This window comes from Poecilia reticulata, chromosome 14, assembly GCF_904066995.2.
Source record: "Poecilia reticulata chromosome 14, P_reticulata-male-v2, whole genome shotgun sequence".
Taxonomy (NCBI): domain Eukaryota; kingdom Metazoa; phylum Chordata; class Actinopteri; order Cyprinodontiformes; family Poeciliidae; genus Poecilia; species Poecilia reticulata.
Window position 1 is genome coordinate 2,956,484 of NC_088843.1, and position 21,396 is coordinate 2,977,879.

The 21,396-nt window shown below is 41.5% G+C and overlaps 2 protein-coding genes across 7 annotated transcripts in view; one reads left to right on the forward strand and one right to left on the reverse strand.

The window, feature by feature from the left end:
• Window positions 1-633: 633 nt before the first annotated feature.
• sowahaa (sosondowah ankyrin repeat domain family member Aa) lies at window positions 634-2,936 on the forward strand. Its single transcript, XM_008426927.2, has one exon. It carries the CDS (start codon window positions 999-1,001, stop codon window positions 2,343-2,345), a length of 1,347 nt encoding a protein of 448 aa, XP_008425149.2. The 5' UTR covers window positions 634-998; the 3' UTR covers window positions 2,346-2,936.
• Window positions 2,937-6,944: 4,008 nt separating this feature from the next.
• Window positions 6,945-21,396, reverse strand: part of shroom1 (shroom family member 1) — a 30,896-nt gene continuing 16,444 nt past the window's right edge. For 2 of the 6 annotated variants that reach the window (XM_081615630.1, XM_081615631.1), the window contains exons 2-9: window positions 16,800-19,629; window positions 16,523-16,709; window positions 16,328-16,383; window positions 15,119-15,661; window positions 14,431-15,003; window positions 13,862-13,970; window positions 12,418-12,690; window positions 6,945-9,791 (exon numbers count right to left, since the gene is read on the reverse strand). In XM_081615630.1, the coding sequence (XP_081471756.1) occupies window positions 9,537-9,791; window positions 12,418-12,690; window positions 13,862-13,970; window positions 14,431-15,003; window positions 15,119-15,661; window positions 16,328-16,383; window positions 16,523-16,709; window positions 16,800-19,423 (4,620 nt within the window). In that variant the 5' untranslated portion in view covers window positions 19,424-19,629 and the 3' untranslated portion in view covers window positions 6,945-9,536. Of the gene's footprint in view, window positions 9,792-12,417; window positions 12,691-13,861; window positions 13,971-14,430; window positions 15,004-15,118; window positions 15,662-16,327; window positions 16,384-16,522; window positions 16,710-16,799; window positions 19,633-21,396 lie in introns of all 6 variants that reach the window. The other 4 variants (XM_081615628.1, XM_081615629.1, XM_081615633.1 and 1 more) reach the window with 3 other exon arrangements.

Here is a 21,396-nt window from a genome sequence, read left to right on the forward strand (position 1 = left end):
CAGCTTTAGCTTAAACTAGTTTCCATCTGTAGTCTCTGTGCAAATTAAAATAGACATTTCCACAAAGTGAATTTGAAAGTAAAATTGAGTGGAAGGAAATGTTTGGCAGACAACAGTGCAAAAGATAAAGAGACAACCACAGAGAACTGTGAGGGGGAAGGGGGGAGCATAGCAACAATAAAGTTGAATTGCACAGTTTCTGTGCGGGCTTTTTTGGTTCAGCCAACATAGCTATGTGAGAATTTTATTATTATTGACCTGGAATATTTAAATTTTCAGTAAAACTAAATGAACAACTTAAGTTTGTGTTGAAAAGAACACGAGTTCTTTTTCATTTCGTTAAATGAATCAGCACAAAGAATCGACTCGGGTACGGGCGGCACAGCACTGGTTTCAATATGGCCTCTTCTTATCAGACCCTCCCTTTCAGTTCAGGAATGTCATTATAGTGCAAGCCAGGGCAGGAGCTGATATATGATATGGCAGCACAAATATGTGAGGTTAACAAAATGTTTTGAGCGACTTTATGTGCAATAATTCTTTCTAAAAATGCATTGTTACGTTTAAATGAACAAATCCGTTCAAAGACTGAATTTACAACTTGTTACAGCCAATCAGTGGATAATTAAGCCGTCATGTGACATATTGTAGGCTGATTTTCACACATGGGGGGAAAAGACTTCAATCCATGCGGAAAAGTTTAATCGATTCTTTTCTTTTTTTATGTAGGAGGAATTGCACCTTTTACAATTATTCGCATGAAATTAGGTAATGTTTTAGGCTTCTCGTGAAGCATTAAACGTCTTACCGGTCCACTTTCTTTTGAAAACACCTGGGTATGTTATTCAAATCATTTCCACGTCCACACCTTGCCCGAGTCAAAACTAGAGAAACTCCCCCAGGTAGAGAGGGAGGAGAACAGAGCAGCCAGGTGTCTGAGCGGCGCGGCTGTGGAACTCACGTTTCTTCTTTTTGTTCTGGCTTTAACAGTTTCATTCATGGATTTAACAAAGGAATCCATCATTTCTTTGCTAGAGGCTGAGGGGGGGAAAGTGAAGAAATCTGACCTGGAGGCACACTTTAAATCCTCAGTGGACTGTGTCGATCCGGCGGAGAAGGATCGGAACAGAGAGCTCTTCAAGACTTTAGTGAACAATGTCGCCTACGTCAAAGCGATCGACGGGACCCGGTTCGTCATTCTCAGAAAAACTCACCGGCATTTTCTCGGAGGGAGCCAAACGACTGAAGACGGTAATGATGATAGAGATACAGATGTGTCAGGCGAGCAGGAGCAGGTTCCAGATGTGCAAAATGAAAAGACTGACAACCCAGAAGGGTTCGCTGCTGCTGGGGGGAACCCTGCATCTTTATCTCCCATAGAGCTGGCTCTGCAGAGGAGCAAATGTGAGGAGGTCAAGGTTAGAAGGATGATGAATTTTGATGTTAAAAGGAAGGAGAACGATGAAGTCAGGGCCCAGAGCAAACCTTATGGTCTTCCTCTGAGAATACCTGTTTCTACCAGGGTGGAGATCCCAAAACTGAGGGTGAGCCCAGAAGAACCTCCCTACAGTCAAAAAGCAGACACCCCCAAGACTAAGAGGAAGCCATCCTCGGTGGAGAGTTGTTCGCCCCAGCTGAGGAGGGCAGCAAGGAGCTCCAAGGTGACGGAGGAACCCAAAGACTCGAGGATTTCCTCCATGTTCCCCCTGGAGCACACGGAGCACGAGTGGCTGGTGAAGTGTGCTGCGGGCCAGTGGACCCAAGTTCACGGCCTGCTGCTCGGTGACTGCCATCTTGCGCAGAAGAAGGACTTCATCTCAGGGTTCACCGTCCTGCACTGGGCAGCCAAGTGTGGGAACAGTAAAATACTCTCTGTGGTCATGGACATGGTCCGGGAGGGAAAGGTCAACATCGACATCAACGCAAAATCCCACGGGGGTTACACTCCTCTACACATAGCTGCCCAGCATGACCAGGAGTTCATCATGGCCATGCTGGTGGGAGAGTTCGGGGCCAACGTCAGGATCAGGGACAACTGTGGCAACAGGCCCTGCCACTACCTGCACAAGGGCATTTCTAAAAGTATCAAGGAGATGCTGACGGAGCCCAAAGCTCCGACCCAACCTCAGGCGACGGACCCTCTGTCCCAGAGAGAGGAGCAGGACGTGCTGCCAGACCTCTCCAGGGGTCTGCACTCCATTAGCCGTCTCTTCCCGCCAATGATGATCAGCCACAAAAAGAAACCCAGTCAGAGGTCCGGACTTTACTCTCTGAGCGAGGACAACAGTGAGGACCAAGACTCTGGCTTCAGACACAGAGTGATGTCTAACGCTTCTGTGTGCTGATGAATGATGAAAAAATCACTTTATTCAATTTTTCAGCAGCCTGCTGCTGCTAAAACAATGAAACACATTGACAACTACAGTTGTAATAAAGCAATCTATAGCCTATTATTGATATGAAATCAATAAATTTTGGCAATATCCTGAAAAATGGATGTCCTGTTCAAAAGATGACTGAATAAGAAACCTTTAAGGTGGTGTTTACAGACTCTTTACATTATTTTTGTGGATATTTTAGTCAGTTTTCAATCATTTCAGCTCCAGAATGAATTGTTGTTGCCGTTTGGAATCTACTTGCATGAGAAACATTTGCGAATCAAGACTTGACATGTTTCGCCTCTTGAATTGTTTAGTCAGAGATGAACAAACAGGGTGATTACAAGAGGAGAGAATCAAAATGTGGGACTTATGTGTTAATCTAACTCTTTATCAGCAAGAAAATGTATTCATAAATAAAAATGTCAGTGAAATGCATGAAAATATTCACTCCCTCTGTAACAAAAAAATACATAATTATAATGTCTAAGATATTCCAAGTCACTGAGTTGAAGTATTTTGATGTAAAGTATATTAAATCTGGCTAAAAGCTTTAAAGCGGGTCATTTATTAAAAGCTGTCCAGGTTTTCCTCAAATCTGTTCTGCGTCTCGGTGCCAAGATTTGTCTGAAATATTGCTCTGCTTGTTGGGACAGCCGTGATTCAGGCTGATAAGCAGCTGCTTTATGTGTTCATGCTGCAGAGCTAACTGCATCGTCATACTTTATGACCAGCAGCCTGAAGCTACGGAGAAGTCTGCAGGGGGGAAAAATCCTCTCCCTCCCTGCTGCCTCGTCTGTGACTTATGATGTCACTTCCCCAGCAGCCTTCATTGTTCCTGCGTCAAGATGACGGGTCATCTCCTCGCCCGAAGGTTTTGTTACGCAAATGTCCTTTTGTAGGGCTATGAGGAAAAATAGGCTGGGATGAGCAGAATGAGGGAAGGAAGGTATACCATTTTAGCATTTGAGAGAACATTTTTTTAATTTTTTTTAATGGCACCATCCACAACAAATGTCATATCAAGGCTCCTAACAAGATTTTGATAATGGCTTCCTCTCAGAAAAAAAATGGTGGCACTGAGCTAGGGACACTTTATAGAAGAACACAAAATCGTTTAGTGACTTTAATCAAGAAAGGGACACAGCTAAACTGAAACGCTGAGCCAAGAATACTTCCTAAGGAATAGAAATGAAGAGTAGAAATGGCTTCATTCAGGTAATTTATACAGTTGAGCGCAGAAACGCTGAGCCAGAAGTTCTTTCTATTGATCTCAAAGAGTTCATGTTGTAAAATCAAAATGGCTTTTTCCAGAAAGGAGATGCTGCTAAACACAGACTGAGTCTGGAATACTATCAATATTTCACATCATATAAATAATTGCATATTTAGTGTCTATTTGAATTTAGTTCATATTTATTTTACTATCAAAGTTCACACTTTCTGGCTCCAAAACATAAACTAAACAACAAACTAAAGCACATATTCATGACATGCTAACAGGAAGGAGAACAGCAGTCCCTCTTAATGTTTTTCCTGTTCTTCCTTCATGCTTTTTAGTTGTTTTGCTTTTTTCTGCTTGAATTTAGTTTTATTGCAGTTTTGAGGTATGGAGAGTTTTTCATGGGAGTCAAATTTCCTGGTCAAACTTTCATTGGAGATGCATAGAAAAGAAAATGTAAGTGGAGTTAAAACATTGCTTGTCTTTTTTCAGGCCAAATTTAGAGAGGATGCATTGTTCTAAAATTTCTCTAAATTTTACCAGGATTGACCAGAACATTAAGTTTCCTGAAATAGCCTTAGAAAGGGAATTTGTGGTCTAAAGTATTTTATCTGTACTTTCTCAAAGCAGCTGCCCTCATGTGACGCCATAATAAAAACACTGTAACCCCTAAGCTTGCAGTTTTTCCAGTATCCCAGCAAGCCAGATGCTGAAGGTTTCCTGTTAATAATAAATATCAAGTGGCTCCAGCAGCGTGAAGTAAAGTATGAGACCCAAAGTAACCAGCACGGACGGCTCAATGCCTGATTTCTCAAAAAGAACAAAATGATTTCATAAACAGCAATTAGCTCTTCTCTACCAACTTTACACTGAAATGTTGTACTCTGATTGATCTTTCCAATGAATCTCTCAGAAAATAACCTGCTCTGAGCTATTTTAAATAGTGTTTTTTTTATTATTTATGTAAGGTAAACTAGAATTGGAGCCCAAAATCAAATTCCGCCCAAGCCCCCGTTAAATCTCAAGCCGGCACTGATAACCAGAAACAACCAGGATTCCCAAAAAAATCCTTTAAAATGGTCAGCCAGCAAGCATGAGAAGACACAATTACTTCCAGCCAGACAACAATAGCAAAAGATTGATGTAAAGTTTAACAACAAGGCAAGAAACGTGACCAGAGCTAAACAAAAGCTAAATATAAAGAAGAATTTTCAGGCTGTTTTGTCTTCTGCTGATCCACGTCTTTACATTTGTTTAGTCTGAGTACAATCTTTGGTTAATCTTCCTGGGTGTGGAGACTAATGACTGACTATCAGGGGTGGGAGGCTGACTCAAGGTGTGCTGACATTCCTGTGGGCGGAGAGTTCAGAGTTCAGACTGAAACCTGAGCCTTGAAGCAGATCTGAGTACCTGAATCATCTGTTGTGTATATTTTGTCTGCTGCAGCTTTAGGGTTTAATCCTGTGGTTTGTTTTCAAGGCTGTAACTCCAACAAATATCTTGTTTTTGAAAAATCCCCCCAGTTAAGCTCCTCGTCTTGTCTCTACTGCTACTGTTATTACAGGTTTTGTTGCTTTTGCAGTTCATCCTCCTTCCTCGTCCTTTTCATTACCAGTTTGGTGAGGCCAGAAAAACAGCAACAGGAAAGACAGAAATTTTACATGGAACCTGCAGACTGAACTCTCAGGTTGGGCTTGGAGATAATTAGCCGTGTTTACAGACCGGAGGGAAGCGGAAGCTGCTACCATGACTGTTCAAAGTTCAACGATATACCTGTCAATACGCCTCACATTTGCACGGCTCTTTGTATTAAACAGGTGGCTATTTATGGAGGCGTTAACAGGCTTTTGTTAACGCCTCACCTTTGAGGTTTTCAAACATTCAGTTTCCTCAACTTGACTCATAAATCATTAAATCTTTAATCATTTTACCTCCTGATACAAAAGTGACCTTTTACTTTCACTTACATCATGTCTGAATGGTGTTATAGAAATACATTTACTTTCCAAGCCTTTTGGAGAAAATAACTGCAACAAAATAGATTTGATAGTTGACTGACTGCATCCATTTTCCCAGCTGTCCCAGTTTTTGCTGAAAACAAACATCCCACATCATGATGTTGCCACCACTATGCCTCACCATATAGTCATGTTCAGGGTGATGCGGAGTATCCGTTTTCAACACATCGACTTTGAAATGTCGACCCAAAAGGTCAATTTTGGTGAAAGGACTTGTATTTGACCATGTATTTGCTATGTCACCTACGTTCTTTGTGCCAAACTGCAAGTGAGACTTAAATGAAATCACACAGAAATCTATTAGCTTCACTTCTGAAAGCGGCTGCAGTTGATTTTATTTAGTGGGACGAGGGTGAAGGGAACTGAATCAAAAAGTCTGGTACATAATTCAGATTATATTTGTGAAGCATTTTAAAATCATAAGTCATTCCCCTTCCACTTTGCAGCTACTTTGTGTTGATCCATCACCTTAAGTTTGAGTTGAGTAAATTGCATTAAAGTTCAGGTTTATTGTGAAAAAGTGGAACAATTTTGAATATGTTCATGTATTGAAAGCAGCTGGATCTTCTTTGCTACTTTTTAAAGTTTCATGCTCTTTTATTTTGTTTAATTTCTCTTGTTATTGTATAAAATACTACTTAAATGTCCACGAGAAACGTTATTTCCTGTCTGTTAAAAAGCAGTGTGTTGATTTGCCAGCAGAGGGCAGAAGCGAGCTCTGATTCAAGTCATCAGTTTACTGCAAACAACTTTTTCTTGTACATGAATCCACAGTTGCATATAAACACAAATATTCAACACACACAATTACAAGCACGCATGAAGCATACAACAGCAGGTAGAACAAATCTCGCTTTGCTGCTCATGTTGCTTTGGGTGCAGTGAACACATTTGGTGACTTTCTAATTATATAGTTTATGTTTTATTATTAATATTGCCAGTGTTAAGTAAACACCATCAGTTTTGTTTGTTTGCCTCTCGGTCTCTTTCTATGTCTTACCCAGCTGACTGCCTGAACCACATATCCCCTGCCATGCCATTAATTTAATAAAGTCATTTGTGTAACAGGAAGAGTGTCTCGTTTCCCCTTGCTATGGAGCAAATCTGCCCCCTACACAAAACGGCAACCAGACTAACCACATATTGCCCGTGGTTAGTTAATTTATCTGCACGTCTTGTACTGTACTGTACAAAAAGGCTTATCTAGTGTTTGGAGCAAAATTATCTCAAAGGTTTGGGAAATAATTGGGGAATATCTTCTCTGTTTGGATGTCGTAGCAGCACATATATAAATTGAAGGGAGTATAAAATGAAAACTCACAGATGAACAGTGAAAGCTTAATTTATTCACAATATTACAAACATCATGGATTTTTTAAAACCCCAAACAGGCACAAACAAACGAATGGGAGTGAAACAAAGCAGAGGAAACAGATTTTGAATTGTTTGCTATGATCAATCTCACCATGGGTTAAAAATGTTTTTCTGACTTGGCTTTTATATAGATTTGTTTCATTTTGACATCAGAGACTTGTAGTTATTAAACTATACTCCCAACAAATGTTGTTTTGATTAAAATGGACAAGCCAGAACCTGGAAAATGTGAAAAAACTGCTCCTCCTTTCAAACAAAAAGACTTTTCTCAAGTCTTTTTGTTTGGGTGTTCAAATATTGAAGGTTTGCATAATTTAGGAATCCCAGCCAGCTACAGAAAACGGCATGAAGGCCTTTTCAGCCTTCAGCTGTGAGAAAAAAAAAGACCAAAACAAATTTGTTTGTTTAGAAAACTTTGATGGACACAGGTAAAAATCTCCAGAGAAATATTTTTCATATAATATAAACTGTCATTGTAGAAGAGCTTTAGCTTTTTCCTCCTACATTTAAATATTGGAGACAATGCAGCCAGCAGGTATACGTCCTGAGGGGAAAATAACACGGGGATCAGTTTCTGAACACACTCACGATCTCTCACAGACAAAATACAAAAGAAAAAGTTCAGGAAATCATCCAACAGCTCTCTGATGTCACTGAAAGACACAAATATGGCTGAACTAAATGCAGTACGACTGCATGTAGATGGATTATTTGATTCAAGCACCAAAAGACAGCTGGGAATAAAGACACCTGAAGTAAATTAAACCTATGAAAAAAATTGTTTCAAGTATAAGATGTCGCTTCTGTAAAAGGACATAAGAGGAAATACTCCGTGATAACTGCTTTCGTGAGTTTAGTACCTATTGATTTAGGTAAGGAAAAATTCAAGACTCTTTATGTTTTGTAGTCAGGACGCCTAAAAGTTATCAAATTATTGAACAGCAGTGAATAGCAGGTAGTCAGTCTCTAAGAAAATGAACCTTATGGGTAACAGGAAGGTGCTACTACAGATGGATAATGATCTTTAAATTATACAAAGGATTATTTCCCTGACACAAAAAGGCCATTTTAATTTAAATATGTCAAATGCATATGGTCACTTATTGGCAACAGACAAAAAATAAGAACTTTTGATACAAAAATCCAAAGGTGAACACAGATATGAAGGGTGGATTTTACCTAACACAGCTATGAATTGGTAACCTTAATTTCCCTGGGATTATATGAAATTAAACTCTTGGAATTATGGGTAAAATAAATCTCAGAGCTCAGAAAAAGGGACATGATACAGTCAATAATACAGCTGGAGCCAACAGCTTGAGCAGAGAGTCAACAGCCAGACACAGAGGTGTTTGTGAGAGATGTGTCAGATTGTGTTCTTGAACGCTCACAAGTAAAACATGTATGAATATATGAAAAAAGTGAGACTTGAACAATGACTAAGCAGGTCATTAACATGCATTTTACTGGTGACACAGTTGGGAGAAATTGTATTGCTGATCGATAAACAATGCTGGTCAGAAGGGGAGCAGAAATTACATAAACTGTGAGAAATTACAGTCAGACTGGGTTCACCACAGAATGTTTTTAATGGGTGCCGGTATATTAAGTCTCCACGTTACCCGACAGAGACACGATTTCTTCTTTCTCCACGCTGGATTAATCATCATATACATCTCCATTTTATCAACATATTCACTGTGGAGACTTTGTGGTAATTAATTTTGCCTTTGGTCAAGATTGTACTTTGCATTTAACGTACTTATTTGTTGTGGACATGAAAATGAATGCAACTGTAATGGAATACAAGCCTGAACAAAGTTAAAAAGGAACGGTTGTAAAAGTGATGATAAAAGCCCTTTAAACTGAAGAGGAAAAAAAAATACATTTTAACGGATGGAGTAAGGCTTTCACTTGAAATTATTTAGACTCCAGTTTGATGTAATGTGCATACATGTATCTTTACAAAGTGCTTTTTATCCATTGAACTTATTATTTCTTTTGGTTTTTAGAACCTTAATTTGAAATGCCTTTAGAAACACAGACAACCAAAAAAGAAGAATATTAAATCTTCTGCATCTACAGTACATTTTTCCAGACCTGGAACAGCACACCGCCCTCCGTCAGGCCACTGAAGCCTCGTCGCTGCTCGGAGACGATCTTAAAGCTTATCGTAGGTTTCCACAGATGCAGGCACAGGGCTGCAGGGCCATTATCTCAGTGGACAACAAAAGGACAGTATCTGAATTACTACAAGTTTCTGCACAGCAGCTCTAAGATAAAAAGTTCCAATAGCTACAATAATATACATCAAGGCACACTGAAACAGTTCAATTCTGTTCAAAGTGAAAACAAATGTACAACATTAAGACATGTTTTAATGCACGCTGCTGCTTGTGCAAACCGAGATGGGCGGAAAAAGTTCACTTGACTCTCAGCAGATATTTCTGTTCTCCATAAACTCTTGAAAGGAGGGAGAGAAAAAAAGTCATGATTTGATTACGTCCAAAAAGCCTGAAAACCAGAGCCACGGTGAATGTCCCTTCACATGTTCAGACTGTTGGAAAGCGCCTCCAGCTGCTCCTCTCCCAGCCTCTGCTTCTCCTCCAGGTCCTTCTGGCGGATGAGGAGTGAGGCCTTGGTCTGGACGAAGCGCCGGTAGTCCTGCAGCTGCTCGGCGGACAGCTGGCGTGACAGAAAGGTGGAGACCAGGTTCTCTCGGCGGTCCAGGTTATCCTTCAGATCTTTGGCATCCTCCCTCTGTTTGCACAGCAGGCGGTGGCGGCTGTCCAGAGACTCCTGCATGGAGCACAGCAGACGCATTAGACTTCAAACTGTCAAAGGTCCTTGCCCAGGTTTATATTGTGCTTTGCAAAGGTGTTCATGTAGTTTAATGATTTTAAATCCTGTCACCTTAATGGAATTTAATATTTTAGACTATTACAGTATAACTAGGGCTGCAAATACAAAATTATTGCAATATCAAAGTGTGCAAAATTAATCCCACAAAGCATTGTGAAGAATGCTGCAACTAGCCATAAGGTCACTCTTTGTATGGAAATGTAATATTCCACCTGTTGGATGGAGTCTCACTGCAGTAGAAACCCACGCCTGTCACAGATTAGTGTCAAACACGCCAAAGGTCAAAGGGATTATTAGAATGTTTGTGTCTTTTTCGCTTTTAATGCCTGTATTGTTACATCTTAATGTATAATTTTTTCAGTGCTTTTATGTTTCTTTATGGTTATGCATCAATCTCACTACATAAATAAACATCCCTTGCTGTTCCTTATTCAAAACAGAAAACAGATAATGTGGAATTATCGCAACTAATACATCACCACTGCAGGATTTTCTAACACTGTGCAGCAAAAGAGAGACATGAATTTGCATCCAGGACATTTTACTCTGAAACCTCTGAAGCCTCCAGAAGTCATCTTATCAGTAAGGAAAGTCCAACTTCATGTAATTTAATCTAATAAATTCAGCGGTTCTGGGGAACACGTGGTGGTGGCTTTTTAGACAAGACAAAAGAGCAAAATGTTCAGATCCTATAAATTCATAAACCAAAGCCTTGCAGCTGTAATTGCAGCACAGAATAATAACCCAGAGCTTGAATTCAATTGCATGCAACACTTTTGTGATTCTTATGTATTTAAGAAAATTAAAACTTGGTTGTTTTTCTTTTATTTAAAAACTTTGTGCCAGTTATTGCCGGTATATCACATAAAACAAACAAAAAAAAATACAATAAGCTGAAGTTTTAGTTATAACAGTACAAGAACCCAATATAAAAATGTTTTACTTTGGAGGCGATTTTCTCATAGGAACTAGATGATGTGGAAGTTGCAGCATCACATGTCAGAAGCTGCAGTGTGTCCGTATGTCAACAGAGGGCAGGGTAGAAACAAATGTCATCGAAACTGGACCAGAGTTTCGGTGAGTCAGTGTAAATAGCACTGTTGCTGATAACAGCAAGAGAGCAAATGAGGCTCTAACAAGCCCTGTGTGTGCAGCACGCTCTGCAGTCATGTCCAGCTTATGGAAACATGAACAATGAGTGCTTCAAAATAAATCTAGAAATCAAATGCAAACATGAGCTAAAGCTGAATTAAACAGGCGGGGGAGGGGGAGGAGGAGGGGTGTCATGACATCACAAGGGACAATAAGGGACAGAAAGTTTCATGTTTCTCAACAAGGCTGATAGTTTAATAAAAAAAAAAGCAATATGTCTTTGTTCTTCGTTTTAAAAATCGGCCTAAAGGTTTAGAAAACGTTTGCATATAATATTTGTTAATCGATCCTCCAAAGTCTATTAAAGTGTTTGTCCTGGAAACAGATAAGGTAGAAAACTTGGTCATTAAATACAGATAAACTCAGGAGCATTTTATACATTCCACACAGTTAGAAACCTTGACTTCATCAGAGCTGCCCTTCAACTTCTCCCTGCTGCTCTGTTTGCTTTGGCAAAAGTAAACCCAACCAGCGTAAAGCTGACGGCATCAGAGCCGCTTGTGCTTGTTGTTTATCCAGGAGCTCTGAATGAGCTGCAGTAAATCCAGAAATCTGCATGGTTACATAAAATAACGTGTCCTTAGAACCACCTGCTGACTGTCTGCTTTTACTCACATGCATTAGTGTGTATGTGTAAACAGCACTGGGAGCGACAGGCAGAAGCGTAAAAGAGAACATAATATGCAGCGCTGATGGCTGATGGTAGGCTTTGGAGGACATCAGCTGATGTCCGTATGTCAACAGACATCAGCTGTTATCAAACCTTCAGCTCATTGATAATCTTTTAACTTTATTGTATATTATATTTTATGCAGAAAGCAAAGAGGAAACTAGTTAGAGATTCGTAAAAATAATTAAAAAAAAAGATAATGTGGTATTAAGAAAAATGGCGTGGAAAAAATCTATATTTAAACTCTTGTAATTTTCTAAGTGCTACAAGAATTTTTTAAAATTTACAAGAGAATTAAAAGTGCAAGAATAAAGTTGTAATATTGCCAGAATAGTCATAATATTACAATTTATTTCTTGTAATAATATGACTTTATTCTAGAAATATTATGATTTTATTCTCACCACCTTTTTTCATGCATTATTTCAACATTATTCTGGCAATATTATGACTTTATTCTCAATTTTTTTTTTCTTTTTAAATCTACTTTGAATAATTAATTGAGCATACTGTACTGTTTAATAACTAGGATCAATTGGAATGTATGTGTGATTGAATTTATAATATTACTTTTTTTTTTTGAAAAGCACCTCGAGATGACATTTGTTGTAAAATAGCACCATAAATTAACTAATTTGAGCTTAACTGAATTAATATAGCCCTAATAGTCCATCGTATGACAACAAAGCAGTGCAAAAATGAAAATCTAAAAACAGCAACCAGAACAAACGGGCTTCCTACCTTCTCCTCAGCGTCGGTGTGTTGGTCCACGACACTCAGGGCGTTTTGCACCCTGGCCAGCCGGGCAGAAAGGCACAGCAGCAGGTTGACCACCCTCTCCAGGTCCCCGATGAACAGGTTGTACCTCTCCAGCTCCACTGGCAGACAGCGCTCGCCCACCAGCAGCTTCATCGCCTCCCCGAGGGCCGCGTTCTCCTCCACCTCTGTCTGCAGGGCTCCGCGCGACTCCTCCAGAGAACGCAGATGCTCGTTGATATAAGAAACTAACAAACGCTGCGAACACAACAGAAATATATGCCTTGAGAAACAATTCACAACCTCTGAATCTTTTCACTGTTGCCATGGCTACAAGCAAATAGTTTAATATATTTACTAGAGATAATATGCAGTAGACCAACAGAAAATAGTGCATAAATGCGGAACAGAAGGAAAAAGATACATGACTCTCAAAATTGCAATTAAAGTCTGAAAAGTGTGGCTAACATTTGTAGGCAACCTTGTTTACTCTGCTGCCCTTAAATACAATTCACATATTATTCTTCACAATACCACAAAAATCTGACAAAAGCGCAGATAAGAAAATCATTGTTGACAGAAATTCAGAAGTTTCATCTGCAGTTTGGCTCACACAGCAAAGACCTGGATGACCTCTTACCAAATCAAACCAAAACTGAGCTATTTTGTCTACAAACATACTTTGACTGGGCCATTCCGACAAGACTTGAACGACCGACAATTCACAGATGCTTTCGATCTCATCTCATCTAGCCTGGCTGAGCTTGAGGTGTTTTGCAAAAACAAAACGGCACAAATTTAATACCCAAACCAGGTAGAGAGAAATACTAACAGACTTGCACCTGTATTTGCAAAAGTTTAAATTTGTGCGTCGTTTTTCTTCCATTCAGGTTGGTCTGTCAAATAAAACAACAATCAAATGGATTGGAGTTTGTGTTTGTCAGAGCATAAAATGTGGAAAAGTTCAACATGCATGAATAATATTCCAAGGCACAGAAAATGATTAAGGATGAAGATATGAAGTTACAGGAGAGTCTGCAGGGCAGCCAGGAAGAAAAACGAGAGCTAGCTGCAAAGCCAGATATTACACAAGCTAGAGACTCTGATAAGAGGCAGACAGAACATAATGTGATAAGGGACATGGCTATCTGCAGTGAAATGGGTCCGCTTTAGGCCAAATAGCAACCAGGTGGTATCAATTTAAAATCACCAGATTTGGTTAAAAAGTAGAAACCCAAAGGAAGCTGTAGTTGTGCAACGTTCATCCTGTTTACACCAAATTCAGGAAATAGTGAAGTAGTATAAAACATTAGGACATATTTAAACTTGTTTATCTTACTAAAAACCCAGGAAAGACATTCATGCATGCCAATACTTCATTCTTCATAATGAGCTCATTATTTGAGCTGCTTTTTAATCTAATAATTACCTTCATCTCAGTGATATCAGCTTGGCTTTGCTCATCCGTACACTGAGATTTCTCGCTGTCTGAATCAGGCTGATATGGAGACGGTTCAGCTCCTTTACCTGCTTCGTTGCTAAAGACAGAAATACATTTATGTCAATACAACTTAATTCATCCATACGTTCTCTGCTGTTTTTGCAGTTCAGGCATGATTTGGCAAAAATGTGATATTTGCTGTGTCAGGGTTGAGGAACGCTGAGGAAAGTCACGAGGCATTACAAAAAGCAGAAACAGAAGAACACCGTCTCCATGTATCTGCTTACCCAGACACACACCCAGTCTAAGCAAATAACCAGGTGTCTCTGCACATGTGGTGTAATAAAATGTAAAGCAACACTGGCAAAGCTCAGCTATGGAGCCAGTGTAAAGTTTCAAGGAAACATTCATAAAGCAGTCATGATTAACTTGTCTGCTCTGTCAAAATGTGTGAATAAAGTCATTTTTGATACTAGATGCTGTTTTTGTCACGTGGAGGGATCAAAATGTGTGTGAAACGAATCCACTTTTGAACCAGGTTTTACCCCTAAATTCACCTTTCACCAGCTCCTTTCTGCTCCTGCTTCTTCTTGTAGTGCTCCTCCATCAGCAGGGTGTCCTCCGACAGAAGCTGCTCCATCAGCATCAGGGCAGTCTTACGACTGGCCAGCGGACAGAGCACCCTGGCCAGTGACTGGTCAGCTTTAACCACCGCCTTTACAAGCTCCTCCCACTTAGGTTTCCTGGCAGACGTTTCTGAGCTGTCTGTCTCTCCCTCTGGCATTTCCCTCGTCTCAGTCTCCTCCTTTTGTCCCACCGTCTCAGCTTCCAGATCCGGTTCTTTCGGCTCATCTGCCTGGTAACTGACTTCTGCTTTGGAGGCAGACGTAGAGGGAGACACGGAGGAGTCGCTTGTCTGCTTCGTGGAGATGGAGTCGCCACGCTCGTCGGAAACATTGTTTGTCTGAAAGGAGTTCTGGAGCTCCTCTTTGAGCTCTTCTTCTGGTGGGAGAATCCACAGCGACGGATCAGTGGTGACGCCGCAGCTCAGAGTCACTTCGTGGTTTGTCTCACCACTTGATTCGTCCACAGTTTGCTCCCTCTCTAATCTTGGGGAAGTCCCACTTCTACTAGAAAAAAAATAATCATAATTATGAACTGAAGAGGCAGAACCAGGGACATAATAAAATAACTTAGGAACCTCAGTTAACATCCAGAAAACAGAATGACAAAGTCTCCTCTTACCTGGAGACAGGTGTGCCTTCACAAGGACGCTTTGTCTGGGTGGGTGTGGAACAGGTGGATTTGATCTCCCATTCGCTGATCTTTTGACCTTTGGGGGAAGGTGGGTTGGAAAATGTCTCGCTGGCTTCTCCACTGGAGACTGGAGAGACGGATCCACCAGAGCCCGTTTCTCCTGTTGCATCCTCCCTCTGCTCAGAGCTTTGCTTCTGGGGAGGAAGTTTCTGGGTTTGGTGTTGGTTCTGTCCCTGAGAGTTATTCTGACCAACAAACTCTGCTTCTTTTCTTGGTTCCTGTCGTCGAGCGTCTCCGTCTTGAGCAAAGTGTGAAATACTCCTGTCATTTCTGCTCCCTCCTGCAGGCTCAGCTGAATTCCTCCGCAGCTGATCCAGGTGCTCTGAGCTTTTGCTCAGGGTCGATACTTTAGTTATCTTGGATGCCCCAAGCTCCTCCATGGACTTTCCCCTCTGCCCCACCTTCCGAGAGCGCTGCTGGCCTTCAGGGACTCCCTTCTCCGATGGCTGTTCTGCTTCATTCTTCTGGCAGCTGAAATTGACAATAAAATTCAGAATAAAACAGAAGGAAAAAGCTCAAACCAAGGTCTGGAAAAGTGGAGACTTAAATATGAATGACTAAAAGAAATAAAGTGTCTTGCCAATCTACTTGTAATTTTTTAAAATTTCACTCCATAACAATTACAAACCTCAATGTATTTCAATGGGATCTTAAAAACCAACACTAATCAGTGGAAAATTGTGGATTGGAAGAAAAATGATACATGGTTTACGGTCAGTCAGACTGGACAGAGAGTGTCTGAAACGCAATTGCCATCAGAGTTTCTAAATAGGACTTACATCTGGGCTTTAACTGGGCCATTGCAGCACATGATTATCCTGTGATCTAAATGGTTCCATTGTAGCCGGATTTTTATTGATGTTGTCATGCTGAAAGAATAACCACCGGCCCAGTCTCATATCTTTTGCATCCTCTAAATGGTTTTCTTCTGTATCCCGGCTCTTTTATTCCTGGTCTATGGCGCTTGTGTAAATCTTTTCAAAAGAATGTTGTTCACTGGAGTGGGTGGGTGTTAACGTTTTAGGTGCCACAAAGAATTAAGATGAGATTTATGCTCGGTGAACACATCATTGACCTAATACTCTCCTGACCTAAAAACCAATTAAAATGTCCCTTTTTGTTGCCACTGGTACATACCTCTGGGTTTCCATGGTGCCGACTGGTTCTGGGTTCTCTTCTTTGTCATGCGCCTGCTGTCCCAATGGAAAATACAACAGAAACATGTACATTTTACCAGATTTTTCTACCGTTTTATCTTTTTGAGAAGATACGTTTAGTTCAAAAGTAGAAACATAATAAAGAAAGTAATGAGTAAATCTATTAGTGATGTACCTGAAATGTATGTGGTGAGGATGTGGATCTGTTCCAGAGGAAACTGGCCGGGTCCCGCGGGTCCAACAGACTCTCTGCAGATGCAGATTTTCCCTGAGGTGGACCGTGACTCTCCCTCGCTCTGGAAGAGTTTTGGTGGCCAGGATAGTGGCCTGAGCAGGACTGGGCAGAAAAGAACTGGGCATACCTGTTTTGGGAGATTAAAACACAATCTCTAATTTATCTGAGTGTCAAGGTAGAAACAGTCAAGCTCTCCTAATGTGTGATTGTTTAGTACCTGATGGAGCTACTGGGTGAATCAAGAATACGCCCAGCAGAGTGGGGTCTATTGTGTTTCTTCTTCAAGTGTTTCTCATGATTCCACGATTGTGGTCGAGGATTCCAGTCAAATGGTTTCTCACCGAGAGAATGTCTTTGTCTGGATGGAGTTGGTAAGTGAGATGCTGGGTGCTGCGGCTCGGCCACTTTCTGGCCCGTCTTTCGTTCCATGTATTCCACGAGGGCCTGATGCTGAACGTGCTTTAGGTTCGTCTTTGACGCGCTTGAGACAGACAGAGCTTGACCTCTTGACTCAAACATCTCCCTCCGTGCTGCGACCAGTCCCTGCTCCGCTTGCTGCGTCGCCTCCTCTCCTTCAAACTCAGCTGCAAACAATCCTTCACTTTCATTCCCAAACGAGCGGCAAACCGAGTGTTTAGGCGTGCTGCCGAGCTCGTTGAGTTTCTCTGGCTCGGAGAAGCACATCTTCTTCTGCTTGGGGGTCAGTCTTTTTCTGCCTCCGATACGCGCCACTTGAGGCTGAGCCACTTTTGCCATCCGTACGTTTTTCATTTCAAACGATTTTTCAATTTCCTTCTGAATGTCCCCGACCTCTGCTATGCTGCCTTTCTCTGTGTCCTCGGATGTCAAAGATGGGGTGAGTGTGTCTGTTGATATCTCAGAGTCCTGTGATGAGGAAAATGAGTGAATCACTGCAGGCCTGCACTCAGAGTTTTGCGTCAAACAATTTGGCCAAGGCAGCTGCAGGTCTCGCCTCTTAAATGACGTCTTACTCAAGACTTTGCACTGGGCATCCTTAAGTTTCTCTTTGTAGTACTTTTTAAAAGAATCATCCAGGGTGCCGCAAGCAGCGGACAGAACATCTCCTCTGCTAGTGTCACCTTGTCCAGGTGTCTCATTATTATTTACTGCTACTTCACCCTGGACGGATTTATTAAGGACACCTTCCTTCCTTCCACTGAATCCAGGATCTGGATTGGGCTGCATTGCTGTTCGACTGGCTCCAGTGAGGTGATACAGCAGTGGTGTTGTCTCTTTGTTTATCCTCTCACTAGCAATGTCTTCCAAAGGCTGCCACTTCCCTTTGTTGGGATGATCTTCTCTTCTGTTGTAGCTTGGTGACTTGATGCCCATCACCAAATTGACGTCATTTTGATGAGTGGCTGACTGCGGTGGGCTCTTTCCGTCAGGTCCGCAGTAGAATATTGGGTTGCTCGCTGTGTGGCGGCCAACCTCACGACTTTCGTCCAAGACATTTAAAATGTAGGGTGGGGTGTAATTCTCCTGGTCCAGGTTCTTGGACATCTGGACCATTCCCTGATCCACAGAAGTGAAAACTTCGTTTTCTAGAATCATACCACTGGACGTGTGCGAACTCTCATAGAAAGGTCTGAAAAAGTTATCCATAGTGCTATGGGATCGCGGTTTGTCTTGTTGATGGTGGGTTTCCAACGCAGCCGAGACCTCCCTTACAGCTTCTGTACCACATATGGTTGCAGAATGTGTCCTCACACCAGGTTTGGATGGTTTGTACACCCCTGTGACAAAGTAGAACTGACCCTTGTGCTGAATGCTGCTGCTTAGGCAACTCTGGCTGCCATTCCAGGGACCGTCGGCTTGCTGCAGTTCTGAAGAACCACGCACTTCCTGAGCTGAGTGTGCCCTTTTGCGCTCGCTTCGAAAAGGACCACCAGAGTTAATCTGATGGTCCCCATTACAGCCAATCATGCTAGAAGTCTGTTTGGGTGTCAGATGTTCAGGCTGGTTTCTACCGTGAGGTGGCGATTGGCTGTGGGGCTCAGAGGCAGCATTGCTGTCCACAGTGGAAGGGTTTTCTGGGTTCATCCTGGTCTGGTTGTGAAGTTGGAGGTGCAGCCGGTAGCTTGGTGGATGCTGGATCTGCTGCATCTCATGAGAGCCTCTCCAAACAGAGTACAATGGCTCAGAACTCAGGTTTGAGCTGCTCTTGTCTAGGATCGCCGTCTCTGACCGTGGGCAATTTAGACTCTGAGAATGTGGTCGGCCTTGGAGTCGAATCTGTTGTTGAGGTTGTTGGGGCAGGGGTTTAAATTCAGTACCATGAAGGTGAGCCCTGCTGTTCTCCAAGTTTTTAGTGGCTATAAAACTATCAAGGCGTACTGGTACCGGTGGGGCCTGACCACTTAGGGACGGAGTCCTCGACTGCACCTCTTTTTTAGGGTGTGCGCTGTTGTTGGTGTGCAAACTCTCGCTGCCATTGAGGCTATGGTAGTTCAAATCAGAGTTGTTGTGATACTGCTGTGAGATGGCTTCGACAGAGCGGTAGAGCTGATCCATGGTCTTCGAGTCAGACTGCAGAAACTGGTTTGGATGGTAGATAGACTTTACATATTTAAGGTCAGCATAGTGGTTGAAGGAGCTGGACTGCAGGTCATCAGGGAGGAAGGGAGACGGGTAGTCTGGGGCAGTGGACCCACCAGAGAAGGAGCTGTATGCAGAATCTCCTTTGCCGTGCTGGTGGTGGCTTAGATGGTCAGCAATACTGCTGTTGGACTTGGCTGGCGAAAGCCGGCTTACAGACAGGCTAAGAGGATGCAGGTCCACGTTGCTCATTCTCTCAAAGTGCAAGCTGTAAGAATCCATGAAGGGTTGGGGCAAAAGGCAGGAAGGGAAAGGCAGGGCTTGTAAATCATACGTATAAGAATGTACAGTGATGCATGTGTCCGTCTTGTGGGTGGAAGGGGAACTTGGGGAGCTACCACTAACGTGACTGCACCCAGTTGTCTTATTAATCTCAAATTAGGTCATGTTCCTCACTCTGTTAAGTTAAAGCCTCTTGAAAAAGTCAGCTTCTGGTGGAGAGAACATAAACACAAACAAAACATGTTGTTAGTCTAAAATCTTCGCTCAGAAAGCAGTCCAGGCATACATATGGTTTAAAAACCATATGGAGAAAAATTTACTAATATAAATGTTTGCGTTGAATCAGATTACAACACATGAGCTAGTGTTTCTGTTTTTCTTTGTTAAACCATTGGTCTACATTAAAATATTTTCAATTAAATTGAAAGAGGTTTTTGAGAATTTTTCCAAACATATGCATTTTATATTTGAGTCTCCAATTTAGATCTGAGGATCAGAAGGGTTTAACCACCTGCTAAAGGAGGCATGTGCTATTTAGCATCATTAAAGCCTCTCATTCTCATTAAGGGCTCTGAGGCTGGTTGAGCACACTGCAGAATAAACATGAAAAAATGTCAGGAATCCCACATGAAATATCTGCGGATTAGTCAGATGACAGATATAATACAGCAAAGTGGCATGAAAAACACTTCTGAACTTATTCATTTTTCAAGAAATTCTACATTGTTGCTTTTTAAAACTTCTATGTCTATATTTATCTATATTTGCAACAATAATTACAAATACAATGTTAATATTTCTGAGCACATGATGCTAACCCCCTGTTTTAGTCACTAGTTGAACTTTGTAAGTAGTGAACCTCACGCAAACAGCTTTTCTCTGATTTACATGGAGCCCTTACACAATTTCAGTAAAAAACTTAATGTCAAAACTTTACAAAGTCAAATTTCTAAAGTTTTTTTTCTTAAGGAGTCAATTTAAAAAGTATAGGTACAAACAAGATTTTGTGGTTCATATTTCAACAACGGGCTGGACAGTGGTGCAGTTGGTAGAGTTGTTGCCTTGCAGCAAGAAGGTTCTGGGTTCGATTCCTGGCCCCGGTCTTTCTGCATGGAGTCTCCATGTTCTCCCTGTGCATGGTGGGTTTTCTCCAGGTACTCCGGTTTCCTCCCACAGTCCAAAAACATGACTGTCAGGTTAATTGGCCTCTCCAAATTGCCCCTAGGTGTGAGTGTGTGTGTGCATGGTTGTTTGTCCTGTGTGTCTCTGTGTTGCCCTGCGACAGACTGGCGACCTGTCCAGGGCGACCCCGCCTCTCGCCCGGAACGTTAGCTGGAGAGGCACCAGCACCTCCTGACCCCACTGAGGGACAAGGGTGTAACGAAAATGGATGGATATTTCAACAACACACCGCAAAAACAAAAGAGGAAAGGATGGATGTAGAATTAGTCATAGTTGCTCAAGTGTAAAACCATGCAACAGTTGGGATTCATTCACATGTATACATTTTTTGTAAAGTATTTCAACAGTGGTACAAAATTAATTTTTACAAACTAAAACCCAAAGTTGTCAAAGCAGCAGTTTGTTGACTAACATGACATGGCTTAAGGAGCTCTGGCTGCTACTGAATCTTTTCAGTGGATCTACTGCAACACTACATTCATTTAATCTGGAAGAAAAAAAAGCAACAAAAGGCAACCCTACTTTTTTGTGTATAAAATCTATACTGTTTATATTTTTACAAATAAAAACACAATTTAGTTAAAACATTGCCAGTACTTAAGCAATATTGCGCTACATGGAAATCTTCTGTCATTACCAGATATCCAAAGAACCCATTGTTGGTACTGAGATGAGCTCCAGCAAGCTAATGATGGGTTTAAGACTCTAATAACAGGACTCTCTTGACCCAAATGCCTTCCCATGACTTGCTGTTTAAACGTTTGAAGCTTGATGCTTATCAAGCATGTACA

Coding starts and splice junctions, on each gene's coding strand:
- sowahaa (XM_008426927.2), top strand. CDS start 999: ATGGATTTAACAAAGGAATCCATCATTTCTTTGCTAGAGGCTGAGGGG.